This window comes from Dermacentor silvarum, chromosome 2 (genome assembly GCF_013339745.2).
Source record: "Dermacentor silvarum isolate Dsil-2018 chromosome 2, BIME_Dsil_1.4, whole genome shotgun sequence".
In the NCBI taxonomy this organism is placed as follows: domain Eukaryota; kingdom Metazoa; phylum Arthropoda; class Arachnida; order Ixodida; family Ixodidae; genus Dermacentor; species Dermacentor silvarum.
This window is the reverse complement of record NC_051155.1, coordinates 73,891,047-73,917,747: the sequence shown is the minus strand read 5'-3', so window position 1 is coordinate 73,917,747 and position 26,701 is coordinate 73,891,047. Positions and strand designations below refer to the sequence as shown.

The following is a 26,701-nucleotide window of genomic DNA, read 5'->3' as shown; positions in this document are numbered from 1 at the left end:
AAAGAAATAGACATGAACAGAAAATTGTCAACCCCACAACTGCATCACAAAGCTACTTAATGCTTCACTATACAATATGAAGAACGCAGCTGAAAAACCAGATGATGCAACTGCACACCCTTGAACAACCTATTACAGCAGATACACACTGGCAGTCTTTGAGCAGAGTTCACTCATCTCTATGAAGGCACAACGTAGCACCCACATGACTGCTGCTCTGACAGTTACCAACATTTGTGGTGTTCAATGCACGACGTGGATTATGTAACTGTAGGCACAAACATTTAAAGTGATTGCGTGTTACACAATATTATATAATTGTATACATTGCATTTAGTTGTAGACAAGTAATGAACTGCTCTACAATAGCGTCATTTGACAAGGATTCGAACACGCTGGTTGGATCTGCAACAAGTACGGAATGTGTGTTGGAAGTTGAAATGGTAAAGTTGGCATTATGGTGGAACATACAAAACATTAATAAAGCTCCATGAAATGTGTGAAAAGCTGGCTGTGCTATAGCGAACTATTTCAGGTAATGGCCCCACTTGCTATATGCTTCTATGTGGCACTCCCTACCTGCAATGTTCTAGCGCCATCGACGCGATTGCCCTAAGACGAGGGCACGAGAGGTGTGGGAGCTCGGCTGTGCTCATGTGCTCCACAATTGGTGACCGCGGAGATCTGGATCAATGCGCAACTTGTGCCTGGTAATAACCACTCGTCTGACCGACCGCTAACAACGACGAGTGGTCATGGCCTCTTCTACAAGGTCACTGGCCAACACTTCCTGATCGGCACAAGTGTACAGGTCAGCATTCTACCTGCTACACGAGCGGATCGCACAGTTGCTCCCATTCTCTACTTGCAAGCCGTGAATGGAACTCGAATTCCGGTATTTCAACAACGCTCGCTCACACTTAGCCTGCGTCTGCGAAGAATGTTCGGATGGTTGTTCACTCCAACCGAGGCTCACTACAGCAGCTTTGGTCTAGAGTTGCCTGGAATTTACCTCACCATCCGTCACTTTTGCCATATCTTCAAAGGCCGACCCTTTTCCATCTTCACAGATCACAAGCTCTTGACGTATGCACTTTACCAAGAGTCGTCGACACATATGCCACGAGAAATCTGCAATCTCTTGTTTATATCGGAACTCTCCACTGACATCCGACATGTCAACAGCGACCAGAATGTGCCTGCTGACACCCTCAGCCGTGTCAACACCGTGACACCACCTGCATGTCCTGCACCACTCAATGCGCAGACACTTGCTGTACACCAAGTTAATGAACCTGAGCTCCTTCAACTGTGCTGATCCAAAACAGCACTGTGGTAGGGCAATATCCTGCTTGATGGTACCACACTCGTCTGCAACACTCGTACGGGCACACCAAGACCATATGTACCCAGCATGTTATGCAAACAGCTTTTCGACATGCTGCACCAGCTCACTCACCCCAGCATGCCAGTTTCTTCAACCTCATAATTGCTTTGACGTTGCTCACGTTGACATTGTCAGACCACTACCACCGTGTTGGGGATTTCGCTACCTGCTCGCCTCTATCGACAGGTTTACCCGTTGGGAAGAAGCAAGGCCACTTCAAGACAGCTCTGCTACCACGGTTGTAGCAGCTTTTGTCACAACATGGGCTGCCAGCTTCGGATGCCCTATCAAAATTGTTACTGACAATTCGAGTCGGCTCTTGCAAGAGCTCCTGTGCTTGCTCGGTACCAATCAGCTCATCCAATTTTGCTGAAGCAGCCAATCAGTGCACGCCTGAAGGCGAAAGGCAAACTATCGTCGAAGTGGACATTTTAGAATACGGCCCCTGTATGTGCCTCTTGCATGACACACGGCACCAAGTACTCATCAAGTGAAGGGGGGCAAAGATAAAAAAAGTCGCACACTTGACTGCCGTACAGACATGTGTGGCAGTTGGCAAGAAGTGTTGCCACACGGTACATACGTCCGACTCGCTGACGCGACATTTTTTGATTCTTGTGGAAGTCCACAAAGGCAAACTCTGTGGCAACCTTGCCAAACCCCCACTCCACAGCTTGCCGCACCCTGCTCATCCCCTTATTGAAAAATGCCTCGTAAGGTTGCAGGGTGGTGCCTCCAAACGGCTTGTATAGGAGTGGGAGCAAAGGGTAGGCAGGGTCGCCATAAATCACGAACTTGTTGCCCATTGTGACCTTCTCGAGGTTTTCATATAACTTGGTTGCCTTGAGAATGCCTGAAATGGAGTAGTGTTTTTAAGATCCTGCATAAACAGTGGTGATATTCTTACATTCACATAAAACTACACACACAAAAACATATTTCATTATGAAGTGCACCTATATTATATGAAAGTTGCATCATGCAATATTGCAAATAAGTTGAAATATTAAAATTGGGGTTGGCCTCCTATGCTCACAGTCTCACAAAATAAAACTTGCAAAAATGAAGAAACTTTTGTTTCATAAAGCAGAGTATTAAATCCAAATTGGATACTGTGAGCACAGTTGCAAACAATGAATTGCTAAACATGCCTACATTTAATAATCAGGCTGTAATGCACTATGGCTCATGCCACTGCAAAACAACCACGTGTGCTTTATTATGTACGATTATCCCTCATGCAGACATTCAACTGTGGCAGTCGTGCACAATGAAATATGAGCTAGTGCAACAGAGTTCGCACCCTGTTCTACACAACCTGCACACATGAAATATCTATGGCTTCGGCAGTTATCACTATCCAGCAAGTGCATACCAAGAAACTGAACCTCTGCTCTGATGAAAAATAACTGTAGGAGGTAAATTATGTGTGTAAAGCACAAATCGCTAGTGTTGCATGACTGATTTTCAAGGGCAGCCATCCACAACATTTTGATCAACCACTATGAATGCTTTACTGAAAAGCTGTGGCAGCTGTACTGGTTTGAATGAACCCTTGGCTTTTACTGCAGCAGTAGTTATGAGCTAGAAAATAAGCTTGTGCTGTCATGTTAAAGCGGAAGAGCCACAGCAAGGGCCTCCATATGAGAGGGCAGGCTGGAGAGATGGAAGCCAACTAAGCATTTATGATGTTCAACTCTACCCCTCAAAACTTTTACCAACTCTCCAGCAATTTTGCTAAACCAGTTAAATTATATGCTGTTAAACAATGTTCCTTCCTAGGTGTAATTTTATACTCCATGTAAAATAAACATATTTTGCACCTGAAACTAAAAATAACTTATGGGATAAGAATCCTAATCAATGCGCGACATTACTTAGCCATCATACTTTACTATCGTTGTATTATGCCTTCATTCACAGTCATATTGCTTACTGTGTATCATCCTGGGGTAATACATATCTATCTGGTTAATCACCTTCACTCCTTTCTGAGCGAGCACACTTGCACTCCTTCAGGAGCATAAAATCCTTCCTTGATCGCCTTAAGGTTAAATATTATGGTTATGCTTTACGGTTAAATATACGTAATAATCACACTATTCAAGACAAGAAACAACCTCATTCCACTTAATGTATTTGACAAGGTAAACCTTTATGATTACAATAACACCAGGCCTGCTTTCAATAACAACTTCTTGCTACCAAACCTATGCAGTAACTATGGACAACTCACGCCCAAATTTGCAGCTGTAGCATTTTACAATAACTTGCCCAATGATTTAAAACTATGTGCATCCTTTGTTACATTTAAGAAAAAAAAGCTAATCATGTTTCTAATATGCTGTAGTTTGTGTAGTTGAACAGTTGATAATTCTCATGTTTGCTATTACCATTTTGTTGTACGTGAATTATGTTTAACAGTTGAGCTTACTGATCACCGTTAATTTATGATCACAGTTGCTTACTCACATCTTTTCATGCACCTCAGAACTGGAGGTTCCCTCACAGCCTAGAGTTATGGGACCGCCTCCTGTATATTCAGCCCAATATGTACCACCTTTGTAAATAATAAACATTCTTTGATTTGAAGACACATTGCAGTTGCAACGTGACATTCTGCTTGGTGCGTTGTTTTGAAGCCAAATGTTAAGCTTGTCAAGGCGTCAATGTGCAGAGGATGCATGTATTTTTGTATGGTCCATCAGCATGTCTGCCAGCAAACGATTACTCCAACAACTATTTTATTCCTGCTGAGAAAAAGTGGCACATTGCTTCACCATGCTATAAGTTTAATTGCTACAGCCAAAGCATGACACACATGTGCAGATATGGTTTCCCAGCATCAAATTTTCCACGACCTGATGCATGTTTCCCTCTTTCTACTTGCACGTCTTTTTAGGTTGTTGCAACCCAGTGGTTGCCTCACTAATTCTCATAGAACAGTGATGGACTATTTTTGCAATTCATGAGCTGGAAAGTAGCTCTTTTTTATGATCTGTCCATGTATTTCAGCTGTCAGGCCAAGCATCTACGGGAAAACTTTCATATCACAAAGATCTGCAATTCTGTAGCTGAGTACAGCAAGCAGTGCACAAGCCAGAAAGAAAACCAATGGGCTCTGCAAATGCCGACAAACTCAGTTCAGGGCTTTTCAGTTATTGTAAGTGAAAGCAGCTACTTCACCATAAAACAAATCAAAAGATTGGCAAATTTGGTGCCAATGTCTGAAGGCATACTCCAAATAAATTAATACATATAGACAATTTCCTCTCAAACGATGGGGGCGAAATTCAACAACCTCTGTGTACTTAGATTTAGGTGCACGTTAAAAAACCTCAGGTTGTCCAAGTTTTCCAGAGTCTGCCACTACAGCGTGCCTCATAATTGGATCGTGGTTTTGGCACGTAAAACCCCATAATTTTTTTTTAATTACATGTGCACAGTTCCTCAAGCTTTCAGGTTATGCGCACTTACCCGCATCATGACGCCGCCCCTTGAAAGGCCCATCCAGTTGGCAAATGATTCCATTTGGGCACATCACAGCCTGATACTTTTGCACGTGGTGCCTCTTGTGCCCTGAAAAGTGTTCTTGCTGCTCAACTGTCGGGCGACAAATTTGACGTGCTGTACCGTCTATAAACCCCCAGCAATTGTCCAGCGGGGCACCTTTTGCATGGACAACCTGAGAAGAAGAAAGGAAAACAGCAGAAAATTGAGTATAGGAGGAAGCTTGAAAAGATATGTTGTCGCATAGAAGTTAAGGGCCGTAAAGCAAGCACACCTTGTCACACCAAGTTGCTCACTTGCAATGGTTACATAATTTGTCCCCCCCCCCCCCCGCTCTTTTTCTAATGTGCAAGTGGCACCTTTAACACACATCTCTGACATGTTAACAAGGCTAACACACATGGTGATGCAGCGTAACGGATTTATTTCAGTGAGGTCCTCAAGGAAACTTATCTCTATCATGTATGGTGTGCAGATTTGTGTATGCCATTTGTGTTTACCTGGTATAAGCAGAAGTGGCAAATGAAAGGCCACGTTCATTGAACTTTGGCTGTATTGAGCCTCCCCTAATCAATGCGCCTTCCTTTCACTTCAGTGTGCTTCATATTGCTACAGGCAACCATTCTGCTGAAGGCACAGCCAATTTCACGATCGTGACTGGCTCCATCCAGCCAGTAGCGCAAAGGAGAGAATCTCAATCGAAATTTTCGATCCAGATTGCGCTTGATTTCGACCGAGTGCCAGTTTGACCGAGTTATCAGATGTGCCGCATTCGTGGGGACAACTTTTCATTTCTCGTAACTCTTAAATTTGCATGTAATTCGGGCCGTTTAATGTTATGCAGGAAAACTAATGACTGCACGAGAGACTAATTAGGATGAATCATTAGAAAATGCACAAATAAAACATCCCACTGCATGTCTTTCTTTTTATTACGGAGTGTCGAGTGCCTTCGAATAAAGCTGCGTAATGTTGACACATTTATCGACAGTGCATAATTCGCGTCTGAAGGGAGTTATACCAGTACGACTCACCTCAGAGAAGTTCTCGATGGCGAGTAAGTTCAACCATTGGTGCGTCGTCAGGTCAGCGAGTAGATGGTCGAAGTGGTACTCGATGTGCGCTAACACTGTCGACACCACGCTCGATAGCACAGAGCTGTGCCTATTGAACAGTAGCTCGAGCTCGCACAGACGGTTCGGGTAGGCTAGGCGCCGAAGCGTAATGCAGAGCGCCTCGTTGCCTGAAACACGGACGCGCTGGGCGCTGACGACCTCTTCCGGAATCTGAAGAGTTGATACTAGGTCACGGAAGTCGATCTTCTCAAACCGAAACATGCGGTAGAACACGTCGTTGTCCATCGCCTCCACGTCCAGAAAACCGTGCTCGTTCAAGGTGCGCCGTGGCGCTGGCTCCGGTTGCAAAAGACAAAGATCGTCAATTTCTCTACGCGACAGGGCGTGCAATAGCAAGTCGTCGCTAAGGACGCTGTAGTTTGACATTTGCACTTGAACTCCTCTGTGCCGTGTTCAATGAGAAAAAAACGTCTTAAATAAACTGAACACTAGATTGCACTGCAGAAGCCTAACAGTGTAACCTAACCAAGTTCAACGAACCGTTGCAGTCGCGTTGAGTGAGGATAAGAGTCAGCCAGTTAATCACGGACGCATGCACGCACCTATAAAACATATCAGGCCTATCACAGCAAAATGAAATACCGCTATTCATAGGTTTACGGCTACTTCTAAAAAAACTTTAAAAATATTAACAAAAATAACTATTTTGTTCTCGGCACGTAGCTGCTTTAGTTTTCAAGGTCTGAATATAAGCCACTATCATCATCGTTACATTACCGTTCCGTATCGAACAACCGCGCAGCTAAATCGTTTTGGGTCGTCGCGGTATGGTAAGACGGAACGGTAATACCGTACCGTATACCGCACTTACCGTACGGTAACTTGGCACTGCTAAAACTCTCTAATATATGTGCCGTACTTGAACTCTCTCACTGCTTCTTTAGCTCGCCGCTTTCCTGAAAGCAATGAGAGGAGCTTCAAACTTCTCCAGCTGCATCGATCAAAAATGAAGCACTTGAGCCGTGTTGAGTTCGCTGCCCTCGCCGAATAACTCCAATGCTTTTACGGCATCGACAACTTCAAGGAAGAGGCCATCTCTTGGTACGGGATGTGGTGCAACAAAACTGGGGACCCATCAGAAATAACTTGCTGCGAGCTTCTACATCAGGCCAAGACATTCTTCCCCGGTGTTTCAAAAGCCATTGAGGTGGCTCTGGCTTTGCCAGTTACTACCTGTACGGTCGAACGCTCCTTCAGTACAATGAGGAGAGTGAAAACCTGGCTATGCTCAACGATGACAAACGACAGGTTGGACGACCTTATGATTAGTGTGCACCGAGAGCGTGTAATGAAGCACAGAAATGACTATCACCCGTCCAGAAAAATCCGAGGCGTCTGCAGTTGCTGTTCAAGGAAGACTGACAGACTGTAGTTGCGTGTTTGTGAACATATTGTGCTGTGTGCTGGTCATCAATTTGGGTGAGTCGAGAACCCCCATGCAGCAAGACTGAGCACTCTTCTCCACGAAGTGGTAGTATCTTTTTGCATCTTTTTATTAATTTTAATTGTTAGTTAATAAACTCCAATGTATCTCACCAAGCCATGCATTAATTAGCTGTTTGTAATTTTTCTTTCATGTGTGTATTTTACTTATTTATTTATAAATAAATGAATAAATTTACTCCGCAAACAGTGCCTTTTTGCTGCGAGCATACCGCTGCCCCCCCCCCCCTCCAGCGCCAACAACCAATGGGCCACCCCCCTTCAAAAAATTCTGCGGACGCCCTTGGCTGTGTGGCATCGCTCTAGTGGGTGAAACAATACTCTAGTTGCACACTCAAAATACCGTTTGCTCACCCTCTCGGAAATAACCCCCCATACACAAAATTAACTGTGTAAATTGCATTCTACACAGTGCACAGATGCATTGTTCAACGCAGTGCGTAGGCTCCATAACAATGATGCGACCAGGCCAATGGCATCGGAAACGCCACCTCGCGAGCGGGAGCCGAAGGGAGCCACGTTTTGCAGCCTCATCCCGGCGGAGTTTGCAAAATGACAAAGTAATCCAGTAACATTGCAGCAAAAATTCGCTTTCCGAACCATTATAGGATTCCGCTCCTAGGCCGCTTGGTGCCATATTATTCTCGTCTTTTTTGTGTTAGGCGGGCTGTGTCGGTGTGTGTGCACTGGTCTGTGACTGGTCTACTGCAACTGTGTGCACTGGTCTACAAGTGACATGGCCGTTACACCACCTGTGGAGTGTTCAACACAGGAAGCTTCAGCCAGGCCGCCTCCACTGCCGCTAGCAATGTCGACAGAGAGCAAAACGTGCATTTAATTCACCTCTGGAGGACTACCTGCAACAACTAAGGAGCGAAAAGCACAGCACTAGGGTGTGCGCGGCGACTGTTGATGCTCTTCGCGAAAACGGCATTGTGAAGACCAAAAAGCAAGTGCAGGTGAAAGTCGACAATTTGATGCAGCGGTACAGGTGAGTAGCTTCTCATTATATATTAAGCACACACTACAAGAGAAATTCTAGTGTTTTCGATGCACAGTCGAAACCCACTAGAACGAATGCCGCTACAATGAAATTTCCGCCCGAACGAAGACTTTCTGATTCCCAGTCAGCAGCCTATAGAAAGTAATACAAAACAATTATCTTCATAATTAAGGCATTTTATTCGGTATTTTTGCTTCAATGAACTTTTCGAGAACAAAACTGGGAATGAGCTGAAATTGGAACTGCCGAGTAGTCAAATTAAAAGGCCGTTCCAAAGCTATAACGATCGTATTTTCGGAATGAAATCAAATCCAATGTACCGATTTGAGCCACTGCAACCCATAGCAACGCGTGGTCCTCACGCGGCTACGCAAGACTGCACGACGTCACATGGGATCTCCACAATCGCTACAATTTTCTCTGTGGTGCGAGTCTGGTCGAAATGGCTACGCCAATGAGATGGCGACCAACAAAGTGGCAACCAGCTCAGCCAAAGCCAAGATGAGCTTTCCATTGCTTCACTGTGGACGACCCAGGGAAACAAGAAATTTTTGCCTGCTGATGTTCAGCTTGACGACTTAATTAACGTCGACGCTAAGATGGAAGTTCGCGAGAAATTGCCCGATTATCAGATCATTGAGAACGTGCAGAAACATGATGAACGTCTCGTCGTCTCAAGAAGACAACGATCCGCAAGACACACTGACTCCGGTGACTGCTTCGAAAGTAATGGATGCTTTTGACCTCTTCAGAAAAGTGATCGGAGCACGCGACGATGACATTGCGATGGCTCTTAATGGACTGTAAGACTCGTGCAATGCCTTTGCTTGCCGTGAAGCATAAGCAATCCAGGGTGACAGACTTCTGGAGATAAAACTTTCAGTAAGTGTGAGCTTACCAAGCTTGCTGACATCACAAATATGCAGTGAAATTGTCATAATTCAAACTGCTTCATTTCGGCGGTGCATGTGTCGTAAATTGAGTGTTCCGCGATCAGCCTGGCACACGCATTGGGTTATGCATTAGCTGCAATGTACGAAAAATGCTGTAACAGCGGTGCGAAATGCATTCTATTCTCTGGTGAAGTTGACACTTTACTGACCACCTTCAGTATGTCTCAACCTGTGCCCCCCCGCCATTGCGGAGATTTCCCGGATGATGGTTTCGGTTTCATTCGCGGCATTGCAGTTTGGCGTACGTATATACCAGGTGCCCCAGGTATTTGAGAACACAATGTTGGCTTCTGGCAGAGAAGAATATCTCCAGCAAAAATAGGCATATTTTCAGCAAACTTTGGGAAATTAGTTCTCTTACAGTTTATTTACACAACTGTTCAATGAATCCGCTATCTGCAGCAACAACTGATTCAATTTGACTTCGGAAACGGCTGCATGCACGGATCAGGTGGTCCTTAAAGATGTTGGCGACTGAGTCAGTAAGGGTGGACTTCAGCGAGTTTTTTATTATGTGGCTTTTTGTTGGCCTCTCTCTCAACGACGTTCCAGACATAGCAGTCGACCGGAGATAAATCTGGAGAACTAGGAGGCCACAAATTGTGAGTGACGTGGTCGTAGAAGTTGTCTGCCAGTGTTACGTTAGGCAACCATCGGGGGCAGCGAACTTGAAGAATCTCCTGGTTGCCTGTGATGAATCGCTTTGGGAAGCTGAAAAACGTCCCACGGGAAAGTTCAGCGGCGACACCATGTCTAGACACGTTTCAAAGAATACGTGGTTACTAGATATCACCCGAACGCCGACCACGACGCTAGGAGCAAGAAACTCTTGGAAAAGGGCCGTTTCTACGACGCTTTCTCACGGCCACTTGACAGACCCGCTAGACACCAAGGACGTTCGCCAGACAAACCCGTCGATGGCTGGCCCTTCCAGGGAACCCAGACGCGCAAGTCAAGCGTGAAGCCGCCTGTCTACGAGTGTCCCCTCCTTTCTGTGGGGTAGTGAGCAGTGAGTGCCCGAGGACACTTCTCCGAATGTGTTCAGGGAACAAAGGCGCCGGGGAATTATGCGCACCCTCGCCCTCAAGACAGACCTTTCGGTGACTCTCGACCACTCAGATTGGAGGGAGGTAGGACCGTAGCTTGGCCAGAGGGCTATTTCGGACATTTGCGGCTCAGCCAGAGCTCTCCCATCTGCCCTGAGATGTAGTAGTGTGCTCTCCCATCAGCTCCATCATGTAGCTCATGCTATGAGAACAATGTACTGTGCTCCGTACACCAGCCAGTACGTGCATCCTTATTCCTTATGTCCTGTACATAAGTTTGCCTTTCCGATGTAAATAAACCTGCTGTTTCGTTTACCCTTCCTCTCGACCTCATACTCTTCACGAAAGAAGCAACCCTTCTCGTCAACTCTGCTCGGACGATGGCGTGGGCCTGCTTAGCCTCCGTGCGACGCCCCGGTAGCCTAGGCAAGCTACCCGTTATGAGACGCACCGGTGGCGTAGGCTAGAGAGCGACCCGCAGTTTGACGTCGGACTTTGAGGCCACCAACTCCCAGCTCCTACACCAGCACTCCCAGGTGACACAGGCGGTGTGGGCAGGAGCCGAATCTTGCTGAAAGACATAAGGTCTTCCTTTCGAAACAGTCTCTACCCAGGGCTTTACAACGGTGGCAAGCACCTCCACGTATGCGGCAGCATTAACGCGGAGTCCTTCTGCAAAAAAGTTTGGCGGCATGCATAACTGTAGGCACCCCATCAGCGCTTGCGCAAAGCCACCTATCGTTACGGCGGTTAACTTTTTGGTCTTGGTCAAAGTTTTTTTCATCTGAAAAAACAAAAAAACCAGAGCATTCCAGACTCCTCAGGTCTCTTCAGCTTGCTTAGCAAGCACTTGGACTGGAGCAGACAATTCTTCCGAGTTTTATCGGACATGAATTTCCTCTTCCTCATGACATAGGAATGGTACCTCTCGTGCACAGCAAGCCTGACAGCCAACTGTGCGACTTGGAGCTCCTTTGCAATGGACCGCATCGACTTCCCTGGGTCGTCACTCATGATGACTTGCAGTCTCCGGAGAAAATCAGTGGTTCTGACGACGTCTGACCGCTGACTGTGCTTTTTCCTTTTCGCCACAGATCCTACGTCACCGCCAGAACACATCAGTTCTGTCTGCACTTTGTAAACGAAAGACTTCGCTGCATTCAGAAAGGCGGCAATTTCCAAGTTGCTGTGGTGTGCAGCCAGGGCGACGAGCACTGCATGGACGTTTCACTTCATGCGTCAATCTGTACACTTCCATCTTTGAACAAACTGTGCAGTATGAATGATAAGAGGTCAACCAACAAGAAGCCGCACATCTAGATAGATATGATGAGCCTGCTGGTGTCTATGGCGATAAGGAATAGTGTTCTCAAGTACCTCGCGCACCCAGTAGATACTAATTTTGCATCAACAAAGTTCCACCACAACAAAATTTTTCAAAGTGTCGTAAATTTCGTTGTAGCGGGACTTGACTCTACTTGTGCATATTGTTCTAAAATGTGCGAGCGGCACAGAGCTACTTCTGTCGGCGTCCTGTATATTGCAAGTACCACCGAAATGGGCCACCATCTTCAATGAGGTTAAGCACTTGCAACTGTCGGTTAAACGTACGAGCGGTGGGGACATACTACTACCCTTGTTAGCATGGGAATCAATGGGTATCTGCAAGTAATCAAGTGACCCTTGCATGTGGTTCACCACACAGTTTGTCTGCTTTAAGTAGACAATTTTCTGAGCATTTACAGCATGCTCCACTCTTACAATGCACCCAAACAAGTTGCACGCAACTGCTCAGCTGGAACGCTAGTGTGTGTGTGTGTGTGCACAACGCTCATGCCAACAGTTGAACTATCAAGCAAACACGAAGGTGCATCCACCTGTGTCCACCGTTTTCTCTTTTTTTTTTTATTGGGCAAGTTGGGTATGCCTCAATCACATTTATGGCGTAAATGCTTATCAAAAATACAACATCAACGTATTTCTTATCGCATGAAATATGAACTGCTCTGTCTAATAATTAATGTTTATTAGTTATGTCACTCTTTTGAAGGTACTTTCTCTGTTCTTGCAGGAAGGAACTGCATGACCATGGCACTTCTCTTGTGCCCCCATTGGTCTTGTGTGACCAAGCTTTTCCACTGACAACCAACCTTATGAAACTTTTCCTTGGTTCAAACAACACCCCAGCAGAGAGGAACTTTAATTATAAACTCTCCAAAACGCGAAGAATTGTTCTATTGTCATAAAAGCATGCTGTGTGTTGAACAACATATGTGAACATTTCAATGATTTCGTATCACAACAGTGGCTGAACGAAGCAGAGCTACAGAAAACAGCATACCAGCAACCAGTGTACCAGCCTCATGGTGTTGTGTTGCCCAGGAGACGCACGACAAGGCAAGTTGTGTGCGCGTTGGTTTGAAGAGACGCTGCTGAACCTAGGTGGGCGGAACTTCCGGCATCATTTAGGGTTTCAAGAACTATACTTGGTAGACGTCGGCAGGCGCATGATGCAACACCAAACGACAAACATGAGAGAAGCAGCCATGGCAGGTGGGTCGCTGTTGCTTTGTGTAAGCTGTGTTCCTCCGCCGAGAACAGAACAGTAGCCAATTTGTTTCGACTTGGGGAGGTCGACAATCAACATTTACAGAGAATTTTACCAGACTGTCGTTGATGCCTTAGAAAGCCAGTGGATCAAGATGACCGCAGTAAATGACATGGCAGACCATATACGGGAGTTTTGTGCTGTCACTGGCTTCCCAAAGGCAGTTGGAGCACTGGATGACTGTCATTTTCCTGTATCTTCCAACAAAGGAAAACACCATCGATTACTACAGCTGGTAAGTGAACTAGGTAACTACAATGAGTGGTGTCTGAACTACGCAGTAGCAAAAACTAATTGATAAAACTGTAAATCGAGTTGCATACTGTATAAAAAATGGCATAAAAATCTTGCCAGTCTTGTTCTAGTTTGTTAATATGCACTTATAGTATTTCCCACAAAATACTAATCTATAAATTCATGATGTCATATTCCATTACCTAATTAAGAAATGCTTTGTCCTTGTATCATGACCGCAGCACACATGCCTCTTCTCATTATCCAACACATTTGTGTTATTGATACCTTTCTCTTAAACTTCACACCTCTATGCAGTGACGTTTGTGTTGCAGATTTAGTTTTGACCATGATGTATATTTATCTGTAGGTACAGTGCGATTCTTCTGGTTCTGGTGGACCACAAGTACCAGTTCTGGTACACCGTTGGATCCCCAGGCAGGTGCCATGATGCACATGTGTTTAACAATTCCATCTTGTCAAGAGCAATTTGAGGACCAGCATTGCAGAGCCCAACCATTCGTGTTGGCCCTTTCTGTTGTGCCCCGTTTTATTGTGCGACTAAGCTTTTCTACTGACACCCAACCTTACGAAACATTTCCCTCGTTCGAACAATACCCCAGCAGAGAGGAACTTTAATTACGAACTCTACAAAACGCAAAGAATTGTCCTGTTGCCATAAGAGCATGCTGTGTGTTGAACAACATACGTGATGAACGAAGTAGAGCTACAAAACACGGTATCTTATTAATTATTTATATCCAGTGTATCATATATGATACACAAGATATTAATTAAAAAAACTGTGTTGTTTTCTGCAATGAGGCTGCAAAAACGCGCATTCAAACGTTCCCGCCAGATTTCGGCAACATTTTCCCATTCGTGTAGTGCAGCTACCACACAGCAGGTGGCACTAAAGTGTCTTTTAAGATGGTGGCGCCCGGCAGCAGTGCACTGCGATCGGAGTGCGAACATTTTGCGGCTGTTCGTCAAAAACCGAAGGTGGCAATAATATTTTTCTGTTCATCTCATTGAAAGGAAGACTTTGTGATCACTTTAAATTAGCACTGTTGGTTGCCATATTTGTTTTACATGCACATGCTATCAGTAGGCATTACTTGTGTGCCCGGGCTAGGGGAAAACGTGGCACGAGCTTGAGAGCGCGCGTCATTCTCAAGCACAGTTTTCCTCCTCTAGCTCGGCCATCGATATGGAAATTGCTTTCGGGAGTTTGTCATGCATAGCGAATGCAAGACAGATACAGCAAGTCGTTTGTGAATTTCTGGGTTGCGTTGAGATGGGTTGATTCGATTCTTTTCTGTGAGTAACCTTTTTCCAGTTTTATTTGATGGGCCATCATTGGCACACTGGCTCCTGTGCTTGCGTGTTCGTGGCTGCGCCTGCCGCTACCAGGTGTTGTGGTGACCGATGGTGGTACCGCTACATCCTCTAAATTAATTGCACATTTTGCAGCTCAAAAAGTCCGGAACCTGCTGGAAAAGATGCCCAATGGGGACCATAGTGATTACGGAGACCTAAGTGACAGTGATGATGAATACCGTATTTACACGATTGTAGGTCGACCGATTTTTTCAAATTTGACAATCCAATGTTGGGGGGTCGACTCAGAATCGAAACCGAACCATGTACCGCTAGTAGTGGCAAGAGAAACAAGAAATCAGGGGTGCTACAGCGTGGTTACAACTTTGGATCTACGTTTCCATGGTTACGGTAGAAGCGTAGCGTATTAATTTACCATATTGCATACATTTTGATTGCGCGCACCACGAGCGCATGGCTCTTGTGGGAGCATCGATCATGGAAGAGCCGCCATTTAGGGGGTATTGGTAGTTGGCGTAAAAGCCGCCGTTAGGGGGGTATGGTAGTTGGCGGATGAGCCGTCGTTTGGGGGGTATTAGTAGTTGGCGGAAGAGCTTTTCTTTGAGATACGATTGTTTTCGACGGCCGCACGCATCTGTCACTTCTGCTGTTGTGCTGAATGGTCGCGCCTGTCATGAGTGCCAAGAACTTTCGGCGCTCATTCACAGCAGCGTTCAAACAGGCTGCTATCCTCCATGCCGAGGAAACTAACAACTGCGCAGCGGGACGCAAGTTTGGAGTTAGTGAACGTGTGGTGCGGCAGTGGCGGCTTCAGCGCAAGGAAATTTGGCCTCCCTGGCTACTGTGTGCGGGTGGGTCCTCTCTGCGTGGGCGGCTGTACCTCGCAATGTCGTGGTGCGGTCGTTCGCGAAGTGTGGACTCGCACTTGATGACGACGTGCTGTGGGACCGCAGCAGCTATGACGGCAGCAGTGCCAGTGAGGTCGACTCTAGTGACGATGAATAGTCTTAGCAACCCCATCAATAAATTTCCCTTGTGTGAATGCACTTGCGTGGTTTTTCTCCCCCCCCCCCCTTTTTTTTCAGACATGCAATGTTGGGGGGGGGGTTGACCTACCTTCGAGTCGACTTACAATGGCGTAAATATGGTACCTGCTTGATACCGATATGCACCCCATGGCCGACCCAGCTGTTCACGACAACAGCGATGAGAGCTCAGAAGACGAGGCAGAAGGTGCCGACTCCCACTGCGGCACCGGGTCTGTCGATAGAGGACATCGGAGGAAGCTTCGCCTCTTAGACTGTTTGGTTCCAATGCTCTTGTAATTCTTGTAATCGGGCACAACGCCAAGTGTAGTAGAGACTCCACTGACCTATTTTCGTAAATTTGTCAGTTCATAGATGATGCCGTCTGTTGTTGAACAGACAAACTTGCACAGCACTCAGGAAATTGGAAATTAGATCCATGTAACTGAATGCGAAATTGAAAAATGCATTGGTAAGTACTTGATGATGGGACTTGTACAGATGCCGAGCGTCAGGTGTTACCAGGAAAATGGAACGTTGTTTCCTGTCGTAGCTGACATAATGCCTCGGAACCGATTTGAGAAGCCTATGAGGATTCTTCATTTTGAGGACAATTCCATCGTCTCAGAAACGCGAAGCAAGACAAGGCCTGGAAAATACGAAAGTGGATGAATGCACTTCAGGAGAATCTTTGTTCAGCTGACCCTGAGGAATTAAGTAGTGTGGATGAGATCATGATATCATTGACGGGACGTTGACCTATCAAACAATATATGCCAGCAAAAACATCACCCGTGGGGCATCAAGCTGTGGGGTCGTGCAGGTGCCTCTGGTTTCCTCTACCAGTTTGATGTGCATCAAGGTAAACAAACAGAACAAGCACCACAAGTTTGGATTGGGTGGCAAGATTCTGATCAGGATGTGTGAATTTTTGCCCCAGCACAAAGGCTACAAACTAGCTACAGACAACTTCTTCAGTTATTTGGACCTTGCAAACGAACTCTCAAAAACCGGTGTGGGTTTTATTGGAACGCTCAGAAACAACAGACTCCGAGACTGTTGCCTCAAGACAAGAGAATGATCTGAAAAAAGAACAGCATGGTGCCTTTCTTTATGCAGTAGACGCTGTAAAAAATCTTGTGGTGGTCAGATGGTAAAACAGGTCGGTGACACCTGTTTCCAACTATGCCACAACTGAACCTGCATATACGCTCATGCGTCAAAAGCTCAGACTTCAAAGCAAGCAAGCACTGGATCTATCGCTACATGTGCCGTGCTGGATTTTCATTACGCTGGCAAACTTCTATTTACAAAAGCTGCCCCAATCGTGCCAAGATCTGCTTATGGCTTTCCAGCGCCACGTTGTTTCATTGCGCAAGTCGAAGAAATTTCAGCTAGGGTAGATGGGAAATGCCAACCAAATGCTGGTTTACCTGGACATGCCATGGCCTCTCACTGTGCTCGAGAAGGGCTCCAAACATGCTTGTGTTCGGTCCACTGGCAACGAGAAGATTCGGTGTATTAGAGTTTTAGACTATGGACGCAAGTGGCTTGCATACGCAAGAACTAGGGACTCCGGTACTGCAGATGTGCAGACCCCTACGTCTACTTGCGTCCTTGAGTTGTAGGGGTGGCCGAAAACATCACTGCCTGAAGAGGTCACGTTACCCACATTACTCGCGCGGTGTATGAGAACTTCTGAAAAGCGAACTAAGCCGAGACAAGCGGCCAGTTCCACCACAAAGGCAGAAAACATGACTGCGTCGGCAAGGCCATTTGCACGCGAGCATTTTACTGCAGACATGGACGTCCTTATTTTACGGGAGGTCAGGGTGACTAACCCATTCGAATACGTGCCGGGGTGGTGGTCTGCGAGTCTGCGATCGTCCATAACCTCCTGCAATTCAGAAAATTTGGAGCCCGGAGCCTGCAAGACCGTGTGGACTTGCTGCTAGCTCAGTTCACCGCACGTAACCGAGCGAACCTGAGAAAGTAAGTGTGCAGTTCGCTTCACTGCTTCAAGCAATTGTTCTAGAAGCTTATGTTGCCAAGTTACAACATTCACTGTTGGACATTTTTTTGGTCCGGAACAGAAGAGGAGTATGACGAAAAGGAGCAGCTAACTCCTTGCTGAAATATATGACCTCGCCTATTAGAGTGGCTACAAGTAAGATGCCACGAGAAAGGCTGGATGAATGAGGGTCTTGTGCTCGACTGGGTAAAGTACGTGGCCTGGCTCACTGCTCTCATTCCCGTCCATCCTCGTGCTGGACGCGTTTGATTGCCACTTGGCCTACTCAGTGATGAGGCTGCTGCACGATTCCGGCACTGAACTCAACCCAGGATGACGTCTCAGCTGCAGCCGCTAGATGGCTGCGTAAACAAGCCGCTCAAGTGGTGCTACACGGAATGGATGCGCTCAGGCGAGCCCGAAGTGATGTCGACCGGGCGGCTGAAGCGGGCCTCACCAACCACGCTGTGCTAGTGAATTTAGGAAGTGCAGCATATCGAATGCACTCAATGGCACAGAGGATGACTACCTATGGGAAGATTTGTTGGACAAGGAACTGTCCGAAGAAACTGCAACTGAGGATGACACTGATTGAAGTACAGAGTCTCATCTAAGTAAATGTTTTCGAGTTCTCGTCACTCGTATTATACGCGGATAAAACATATTTCAGTTTCGCAGCCCGAAATCTTCAACCCGTATTATATTCGGGTCCGTGTAATATGTGGGCTTTTACGGTTCAAGTTAAAAATTAGGTTAATTTTTAAAGAACTTCCATCTTTGCCTCAAGAGTTTGTAACTTATAGGTTACACATAGTGTGTCATTGTGGAAGTATTGAAATTGTTTGCCAGCCTTCTCCCTTTCTGTCCTTAAAAATACAACAAATGACAGAGGGTAGTTAAAAGTACAATGTCTTATGAACTTTCTGTTTCAGGAAGTGTAAACAAAGAACGAGGGAGGATGTGCCACAGACAGTGCCCTCTTCAGAGGCCTTCACGGAAGGACGAAGCATTAACGGAACTCTCACATTATATAAGCCATATTACCTTGAAGCGGCTGTTGCTTCTGTCGTTCTCGATGGACATGTTATGCAAGTCAATGTCGGCTGAATAACAAATTCAGTGCGTGATCAGTGCACATACTGCTACATGTAGGTCTACGAACATTGATGCGAAGGTGCATGTGGGTCAAGAGAAAAAAAAAAGGAGGATGAAGTAAAGTGGAGGGCTGATGATATGGCATGTTTTGAGGCAATCACAACATGGAAACAATTGCGCTAAATATAGAGTTGTTGAGTGTTGTTTTAGCCTCGTGTCATCTCACCATAACGTTTTGGAGGCTGGCATGCTGCTGCAACCAGCGACAGGAAGCCGTGAAGGAAACATAAAACCTTTAGGTTGTGGGAATTATGGAAACCGATAATTCCGCACGTCCAGAGGCGCGCCAGGAAACGCGAGTAGAGCAGACGCTCCTTGCACGGTTCTCCCACTCGGGAAGGCCAGGCGGCTTCCCGGCGGCGCGATCTCACCCCCTCCCTTCGAACCGGTCACATACGTAGACCGGCACGTGGCCGCGGAGTCCCGCGCCCATTGGACCGAGCCCAGAACGAGGCGGGGCGGTCGCGATCGGCGCACGCCGGGGAGAGGAGAGACGACTGCGAGCCGTGACGAAGGACGGAGCTCAGGTAACCATCTTGTTCCCTTCCTTTGTCGTGCCCTACCTCGTTCGACCACGCTCGACCCCGACAAACGTCGAGGCCAACTCTATAGCCTGCTTCCAAGCGAATTCCCCCTGGAGCAATAAACCCTGTTTGTACTTGTAACACTATCGTGCGTTGTCGTGTTTCTGCCAGTCCTGATACCGCCGAACCCCGGTAGTACAGGGCAAGCACAAGGGAGTTGGCCGTCAAGCCTAAGCCTTAGGGACAAAGGCGGCTTGAGAGAACCCGGAGACTACAACTGGCGCCCAACGTGAATTCTCGCTTGCAGACGCAATCGAGCAGCCGGCTCCCACTACACGATGACGAGCCCACAGTACGAACTGAACGATCTCATGGAGTTGGCCGAGATCTGCAGTCAAGCCAGGGAAAACTCAGGCCTTGCTGCAGCGGCCGCAGCAGCAAGGCCTCCGCCGCTGCTGCGGCGGACGACGCTAGCCGGCCGGAATACCCAAACCCACGACCAGCACGGGAACCGCGTCGGACCATCGCCACATGGACCGGCCAAGTGGGGGACCAGCCGCCCCGAGTTTATGCGAGCGCAGCACCCTGGCGCGACCAGATGCGGGTGCCGTCCGCGCTCGCCTTGGAGAGTGTGCCACGTATCTTCAAGGGATGCACACTCCAAGACTTCGGGGCGGCCCAACCCGGCGTGGTCCTGGCCACCGATCCCGGGGCCAAATACTGCGAGGCCTGTGGCGGCCTCGTGGTAAACCTCGCCCGGCACGAGGCCTCGAGGCTGCACCGGGACCGTGTGAAGGCCGGGACCCCCAGGAAAGACCAGTGCCCCCACTGAGACGCGGCTGAGGTGCGGGCCCGAATGGCGCGGGACCCGGAATTCGCGGCATTGGTGCTGGGAACGAAGCTACGGGAGCTGCCGGAACCTAGCGAGGAGGCCGTCGACCTTGGACAGGAGGAGGCCTTGGAGGTCGACCTCCTGGAGTTGTGAGCCCACCAGGCTCAGTGGGTAACTTGAGCCCAAATTACCATCGGTCTTAAGGGGGGAGGGATGTGGGAATTATGGAAACCGATAATTCCGCACGTCCAGAGGCGCGCCAGGAGACGCGAGTAGAGCAGACGCTCCTTGCACGATTCTCCCGCTCGGGAAGGCCAGGCGGCTTCCCGGCGGCGCGATCTCACCCCCTCCCTTCGAACCGGTCACATACGTAGACCGGCACGTGGCCGCGGAGTCCCGCGCCCATTGGACCGAGCCCAGAACGAGGCGGGGCGGTCGCGATCGGTGCGACCGGCGCACGCCGTGGAGAGGAGAGACGACTGCGAGCCGCGACGAAGGATGGAACTCAGGTAACCATCTTGTTCCCTTCCTTTGTCGTGCCCTACCTCGTTCGACCACGCTCGACCCCGACAAACGTTGAGGTCGACTCTATAGCCTGCTTCCAAGCGAATTCCCCCTGGAGCAATAAACCCTGTTTGTACTTGTTACACTATCGTGCGTTGTCGTGTTTCTGCCAGTACTGATACCGCCGAACCCCGGTAGTACAGGGCAAGCACAAGGGAGTTGGCCGTCAAGCCTAAGCCTTAGGGACGAAGGCGGCTTGAGAGAACCCGGAGACTACAAGGTGTACTCACTGAGCCTGCCCAGCAGCAAGTACATTGTGCGTAGTTCACTAGGATTCATTCCTCCAATGTTTGAAGGGGCTATACCATCGCAAAGATGTCTATCTGCTCACCAGTGAGTAGGTTCACAAAGACACACTTCATCCCCCCTGCATTGGTGCATGCGAGTGGGCTCCGATGATCCATATATTCAGGGAGATCTATGACTAACCTGTGCATGCAGAGGCTTGCATATTTACTTTGTCACCATATCACAAAGCAGAGGCAGGCATGATCGCCGAGGCAGATACCATTACCACAACGTGGCCAACAGCCGGATCAATGCAAGCTTGACCAACACAGCACACCTCCGAAGTCTGCTAAGGGAGCCGAGCGACCAGAAGCTAATGTGTCATCTCCGCCAAGGAGCCTTCTTTGTCTACGCATGTGCTATGTGTATGGTCTACGAACAATGACATGAAGATGCACACTGGAGAAGAGGGAGAGGGAGGAGGACGAGGTAAAACGGAGGACTGATGATATGACGTGAACGTGAACTTTCCGTGCTAAATATAGTGTTGTTTTGGGGCGCGATCTTGTACGCGTTCCAAAATGGAACGGAGGCCGTCCGTTCCATTGAGCCGCACACGATTGGTGAATTTGAACCCTGACGATCAAATTGACCAATCGTGTGCGGCTCGATGGAACGGACCACCTCCGTTACATTTTGGAACGCGTACAAGATCGCGCCCTTGGTCAGTGGGGAAATCGGAGATCTTTGTTTGGAACAGAACGCATTTTGTTTCTGCCACGTCCCTAAGTGGCCGGTCTGAAATTTGAGAGAACAGGAGGGAGAGAGCAGCGAATTGGCAAGCGGTGAATTTGAGAAATGATTACACCATGTGACGACAGGCCATCCAGGCAAGGATGCTGGTGAAGCAAAACAGGCCGTGGCGGCAGTACCAGCGGCATCAGCTGAGAGCATGGCGGTGATGGTCAACCGTGTGGCACCGCAGCCGGAGGCCACAGAGGCAATGAAACTTAAGGCCAACTTTTGTGCCATCCTCTACGACAAATAAATGAGTGTGAGTCTCTGGTGACCCAGGGCCTTCTTAGGGGGAGGAAGATGTCGGGAGCATGCGTGCCCATTTCCCTCTACTTACTAACGTCGGTGCGATCGCATGTTGCAAACACGTTGGCAGACGCGCTGGCAAACACTGGAAAGGCGCACTACACCCTCTCCCGGATCTCCTGTCATTCTCGCAACGCACTCGCTCCTTCTCCCAGACTTGCAGGAAAGGAAAAGGTATCCGACACGTGAGGGGGACACTCCCCTCACAAAGGTAAAAATATATAAAAAAGAGTCCCGGAGGACACACTCTCCCTCTGGCTGTCCTCTGGCGACCTGACCTACAACCCGACGTAAACATTATGAATGCTTGTTGCAACCTGCAAGTGACCCTTGCCCCATATCCTGCGCAACGAGGCAATTCTATTCATTACATTCTTATAGAGTGCATCTTCTGGAAGTGTTGCTTATTGCTCGCAGCAATAAATATTGTTCGAGCTGATGCCGCTGGTTGCCTTATTCGTTTGGAACCAACATAGTTGCGATTACCCTTGCTATAGGGTGGGGAATACTAGGGAACGACTATGTGGGGGCTAGGAAGTGTTGCCCGGTGTGCCACCTCCGGCTACGCCATTCTTCAGCATACCATGTAGTGCACGATGTGCTTGTATTTTGCAAAGCGTCTGCAAGATGGGTGCCCCAGCGGCAGAAAAGGTAAACCACGCAGTGCATGAGTGGTTGTGCATGCTCCCCAATTTTTTATGGGAATTCAAGCACTTTATTAGCAGTTGCATTGAGCTTGACAAATATTATGTTGAAAAGTAACATACAGTGTTTTGTCGCCAGAGCACAATAAATAATTTTTTTTAATATAGAAGGTCTTCATATGACTCACTCTCGTGGTATAGAAGATTTAATCGAAGTGGCCTTTGAGATGTCCATGCCGATGTCGTAGCCAGACAAACAAGGCATATGCCTCACCTTATTCGGCCAAAGGGCTTGCCTGTCCAATCGACATATTGACAGCTAGACAAGTAAAGAAAAGGCCATGAGGAAGGAAAATGAGAAAAGTGTACGACGAAAGAAAAAGAAAATTCTGTGGGGAGTTATGTGCCAAAACCACAATTTTATTATGAGGCAAACCGTAGTGAGGGACTCTGGAATAATTTTGGCCACCTTGGATTCTTAAATGCTCACAATGCACGGTACACGAACGAGAGAAAGCCAGAAAGCTCGAGGATAAATAAAAAATAAAAGAGTAATAAAGTTGGTTACCAGCCCAAGCTGTATGTCCTCATGGCACCAAAATCAGCTGGGATAAGTATAAAAATCAGGGTAGCCAGTCAAAGAATTTAGGAAAGGTAGCAAGTGTGGTCCTATCCCCTTCAAGTGCAATGTCCACATTAACGGACGGCAAGTTCACGACTCAGAATCTTGAAAACGGAACTGAAATCTCGCGCACAATGTGCTGCCAGAATCTACACATGTTGCTGTGAAACCCATGGCGACATCTGTTTCTTCTAATGAAAAATAATATTCTTTAATGATGGTATCGAGAGTGGAGATGTTGGCGTAAACAAGCAGGTTGAATGCTGGAATTAAATTCTGCACTTTTGACTCAGTCAAGATGTCTCGCATCCCAATGAATAACTTTTTGCAATTACTACAAACAATGTAAAATGCTTCGAGACCCCAGAAAATTTTGTGTCCCCGATCATGGTCATTGTGCTTCAATGTAGACTGTTAAATGGCTGTTACCTTTACGATGTCTAGCTCTGCGGGCAGTAAAACTTGTTGACATAGGTTACTTCTAGCTTTAGGACTTTAGGGATCATGCATCAAAAAGCCCAAAAGTTGATGTCAAAAGCTGAGCAATTGTTGAGGAAAACAGCAAATGGGGATATTTCAGATGGTGACTTTTCGGATGATTAAATGGAAGAACTTGATGAAGAGAACATAATAAGTTTGCATTTGACTGACAAATGTAATTTCATTCGTTAGTATTCTTAGGGTACTTCCCACACTTTCTGGGAGCTATCCATCTATGTATATTTGCTGCTAACTGTTTTCCCGCCTATCTGGGTCGAATGGGTAGCGCATTGTGCTGCTATACTGAGGGAACAAAGGCCAGTATAACGTAAAACCATTTCAATCTGTTTTTATTCCAAATCCGCCATTAGCCCTCCCTGATAGGTCAGAATCGTTCGGGCTCTGCCCATATGGGCTCAACCCGAATAATTCTCGTCTATCGCAGAGAGCTAATGGAACAGTGAAACTACTCCAATCTGTTTTTATTCCAAATCCGCCATTAGACCTCTGCAATAGGTAAGAATTGTTCGGGTCAAGCCCATATTGGCAAAGCCCAAACGATTCCAACCTATCAGGGAGGGCTAATAGCGCATTAGGAATAAAAACAGATCTGAAATTGTTTTACGTTATACCCAGCCAAGGTTCAAAACCAACCGTCGGACCAACCTGGTTCACTGAGTATTGAAGCGGTATGAGCCTTCGGATAGAAGATGAAGCGCAGGAACCTGGGTAGAGGGGAGAGGAGGATGAAGTTGGAATAAAGGTAGACAAGATGGATGCCAGTTCCACAGCAATGCTTTATGTCTATTGTGTCCTTTAATTAGGAACGCCACATTATTTTGCCACAGCCAACAGTCGACTCCAACATGTGGGTGACATTTTACCTTGAGGAGACCTCCGCAGAGAAGATAATCTTTTCGAGATACCAAGCTCAAGATGAACCAGCGGTGGAACTACCTCACGAACTCAACTCTGCACAACTTGTGAGCCTGGTTTTAGAGAAGGCTTCCATGGACACTGCTGAGCTATGTCGGAAGGGTGCTGTGAAAGTGAACTTGCATCTGGCGACCTTCGACAAACTAGTTTTTCAACCGAAGCGTCGAAAGGACTCTGGACCAAGGTCTTCGACGGAAGAGGTGAGCCTCATTTTGAAAGCTCTTCATCTACAGCAAGAACAGATTGTGCAACATAACCAAATGGTGACGTCACTTATAAGCTCTCTAAACGCCGAGAAACCAGTGACTAAATTTGTAGAACTCAATACGTTCGAAAGCATGTCTTCAAGTCCAGAAAGTTGGCTTGAATTCTATGAATATGCCACTGGGAAGAACAACTGGCACTCTTATAAGGACAAGATTACTAACATGCGTAGTTACTTAAGAGGTGTTGTACGCAAGTTGTACGATCTGCACATTATTGAAGAAGCTGGCAACTCTTGGAACCAATGGGAGGAAAAATTGACATTTCGAAGCAACCCAGTACAAAGATGGGACACCACACTTAATTTCAAATTCAGGCAGGGCTCCCTCGTCGAGTATTTCTTTGAAAAACGCTGCCTTTTAAAGCTGGCCAAGCCTATGCTTTTATCTTCTGCCGTAATAGCACTAATATTGCACGGACTGCACGCGGAAGTTTGAAGCAAGTGCAAGTACGATCACCTACAACTATAGATGGGCTCCTGGAGGGCCTTCAGGACATACCATCTACTTCAGAAGAAAACATAACCTCTAGCTCAAGCAGTCGCTTCAGACGGACCAGCACGGATTGGTCAGCGAGAACAGAGCCGCCTTGCAGGCAGCACAGAGAACTTGGGTTGGTGCGCTCCCAGAGGTCGGGTGAATAACTTCGACAATGACACAATGTTCCCCTACTTTCGGACACTCAAGAGTTTCTGACGACAAAAACTAATAAATAAGGAGGGATCAGTCCGACCCAATGACCACAACTGAGACTGTTTAACTTGCTCTAGCCTACTTCACATTCCTGTCAAAGTGGGAAACAGACATATTGCCGCGACAACTTGGCCACATTCGAGTATTTTGACCCAGCTCGCATTTGACCCGGCTCGCATGCGCCACACGCACGAAGCATCACGCGACGAAAAAGTACAAGACAGATCGAGGCCAGTTTTAAACGCAACTGACAGGCCATACTTCATGACCGTAGTGACTGAGTCGTGGGCACAGGTTCGCCCTTAATAAATATTGTTGTTTTGTTAAGCTGTGTTCCTCAACATCGCTACAATATCATGGCTTTGGTTGACAGCGGTGCTTCTGTGTCTATAATAAATGCCAAGCTGGTGGATGCAAGTCACCTGCATAGTGGAAGAGTACTATGGGTACAAGGTTATGATGGAAAAGTGACAATGCATGATCAGTGGGCCTTAGTAAACATCGAGTTCCAAGGTCATGAAATAGAGAGTGAAGTATTGGTGATAGAGGGTGTGACATACGACTTTCTGCTATCCAGACCAGATATAAAGAAACTATAAATCAATGTATACTGAGACGATGCGGTTTTAGTGGAAGGGCTATCAAGGGACGAGACACAGCAGGGTAGAAAAGATAACCTACGAGTTGTCAAGTGTACGGAAGATATTGCAAAAACCTACCCTGAACTTGTATGCATAGGAAGCTATCCACAAGCGATGAAGTCACACAGGGTGCCTTTCGAACTGACAAGACCGTCGTCTGAAAACCACCTTATAACATGTCAAGAAAGCGAAAGATATGGTTGAAGAAAGAATTGCAGGAGATGCTAGATGCCGATATTATCCGACCTTCAGTGTCACCCTTCGCCTCTCCCATAATAACTGCTCCGAAGGAAGATGGAACTTTCAGACTGTGCACAGACT

The 26,701-nt window shown here is 47.2% G+C and overlaps 1 protein-coding gene across 1 annotated transcript; it reads right to left on the bottom strand.

The window, feature by feature from the left end:
* Positions 1-1,778: 1,778 nt before the first annotated feature.
* On the bottom strand, positions 1,779-5,050 carry LOC119440174 (uncharacterized). The gene is made up of 2 exons (XM_037705108.2): positions 4,865-5,050; positions 1,779-2,240 (listed from the first exon to the last, which is right to left on the bottom strand). The coding sequence occupies exons 1-2, from the start codon at positions 4,926-4,928 to the stop codon at positions 1,819-1,821; spliced, it is 486 nt and encodes a 161-aa protein (XP_037561036.2). The 5' UTR covers positions 4,929-5,050; the 3' UTR covers positions 1,779-1,818.
* Positions 5,051-26,701: the final 21,651 nt, after the last annotated feature.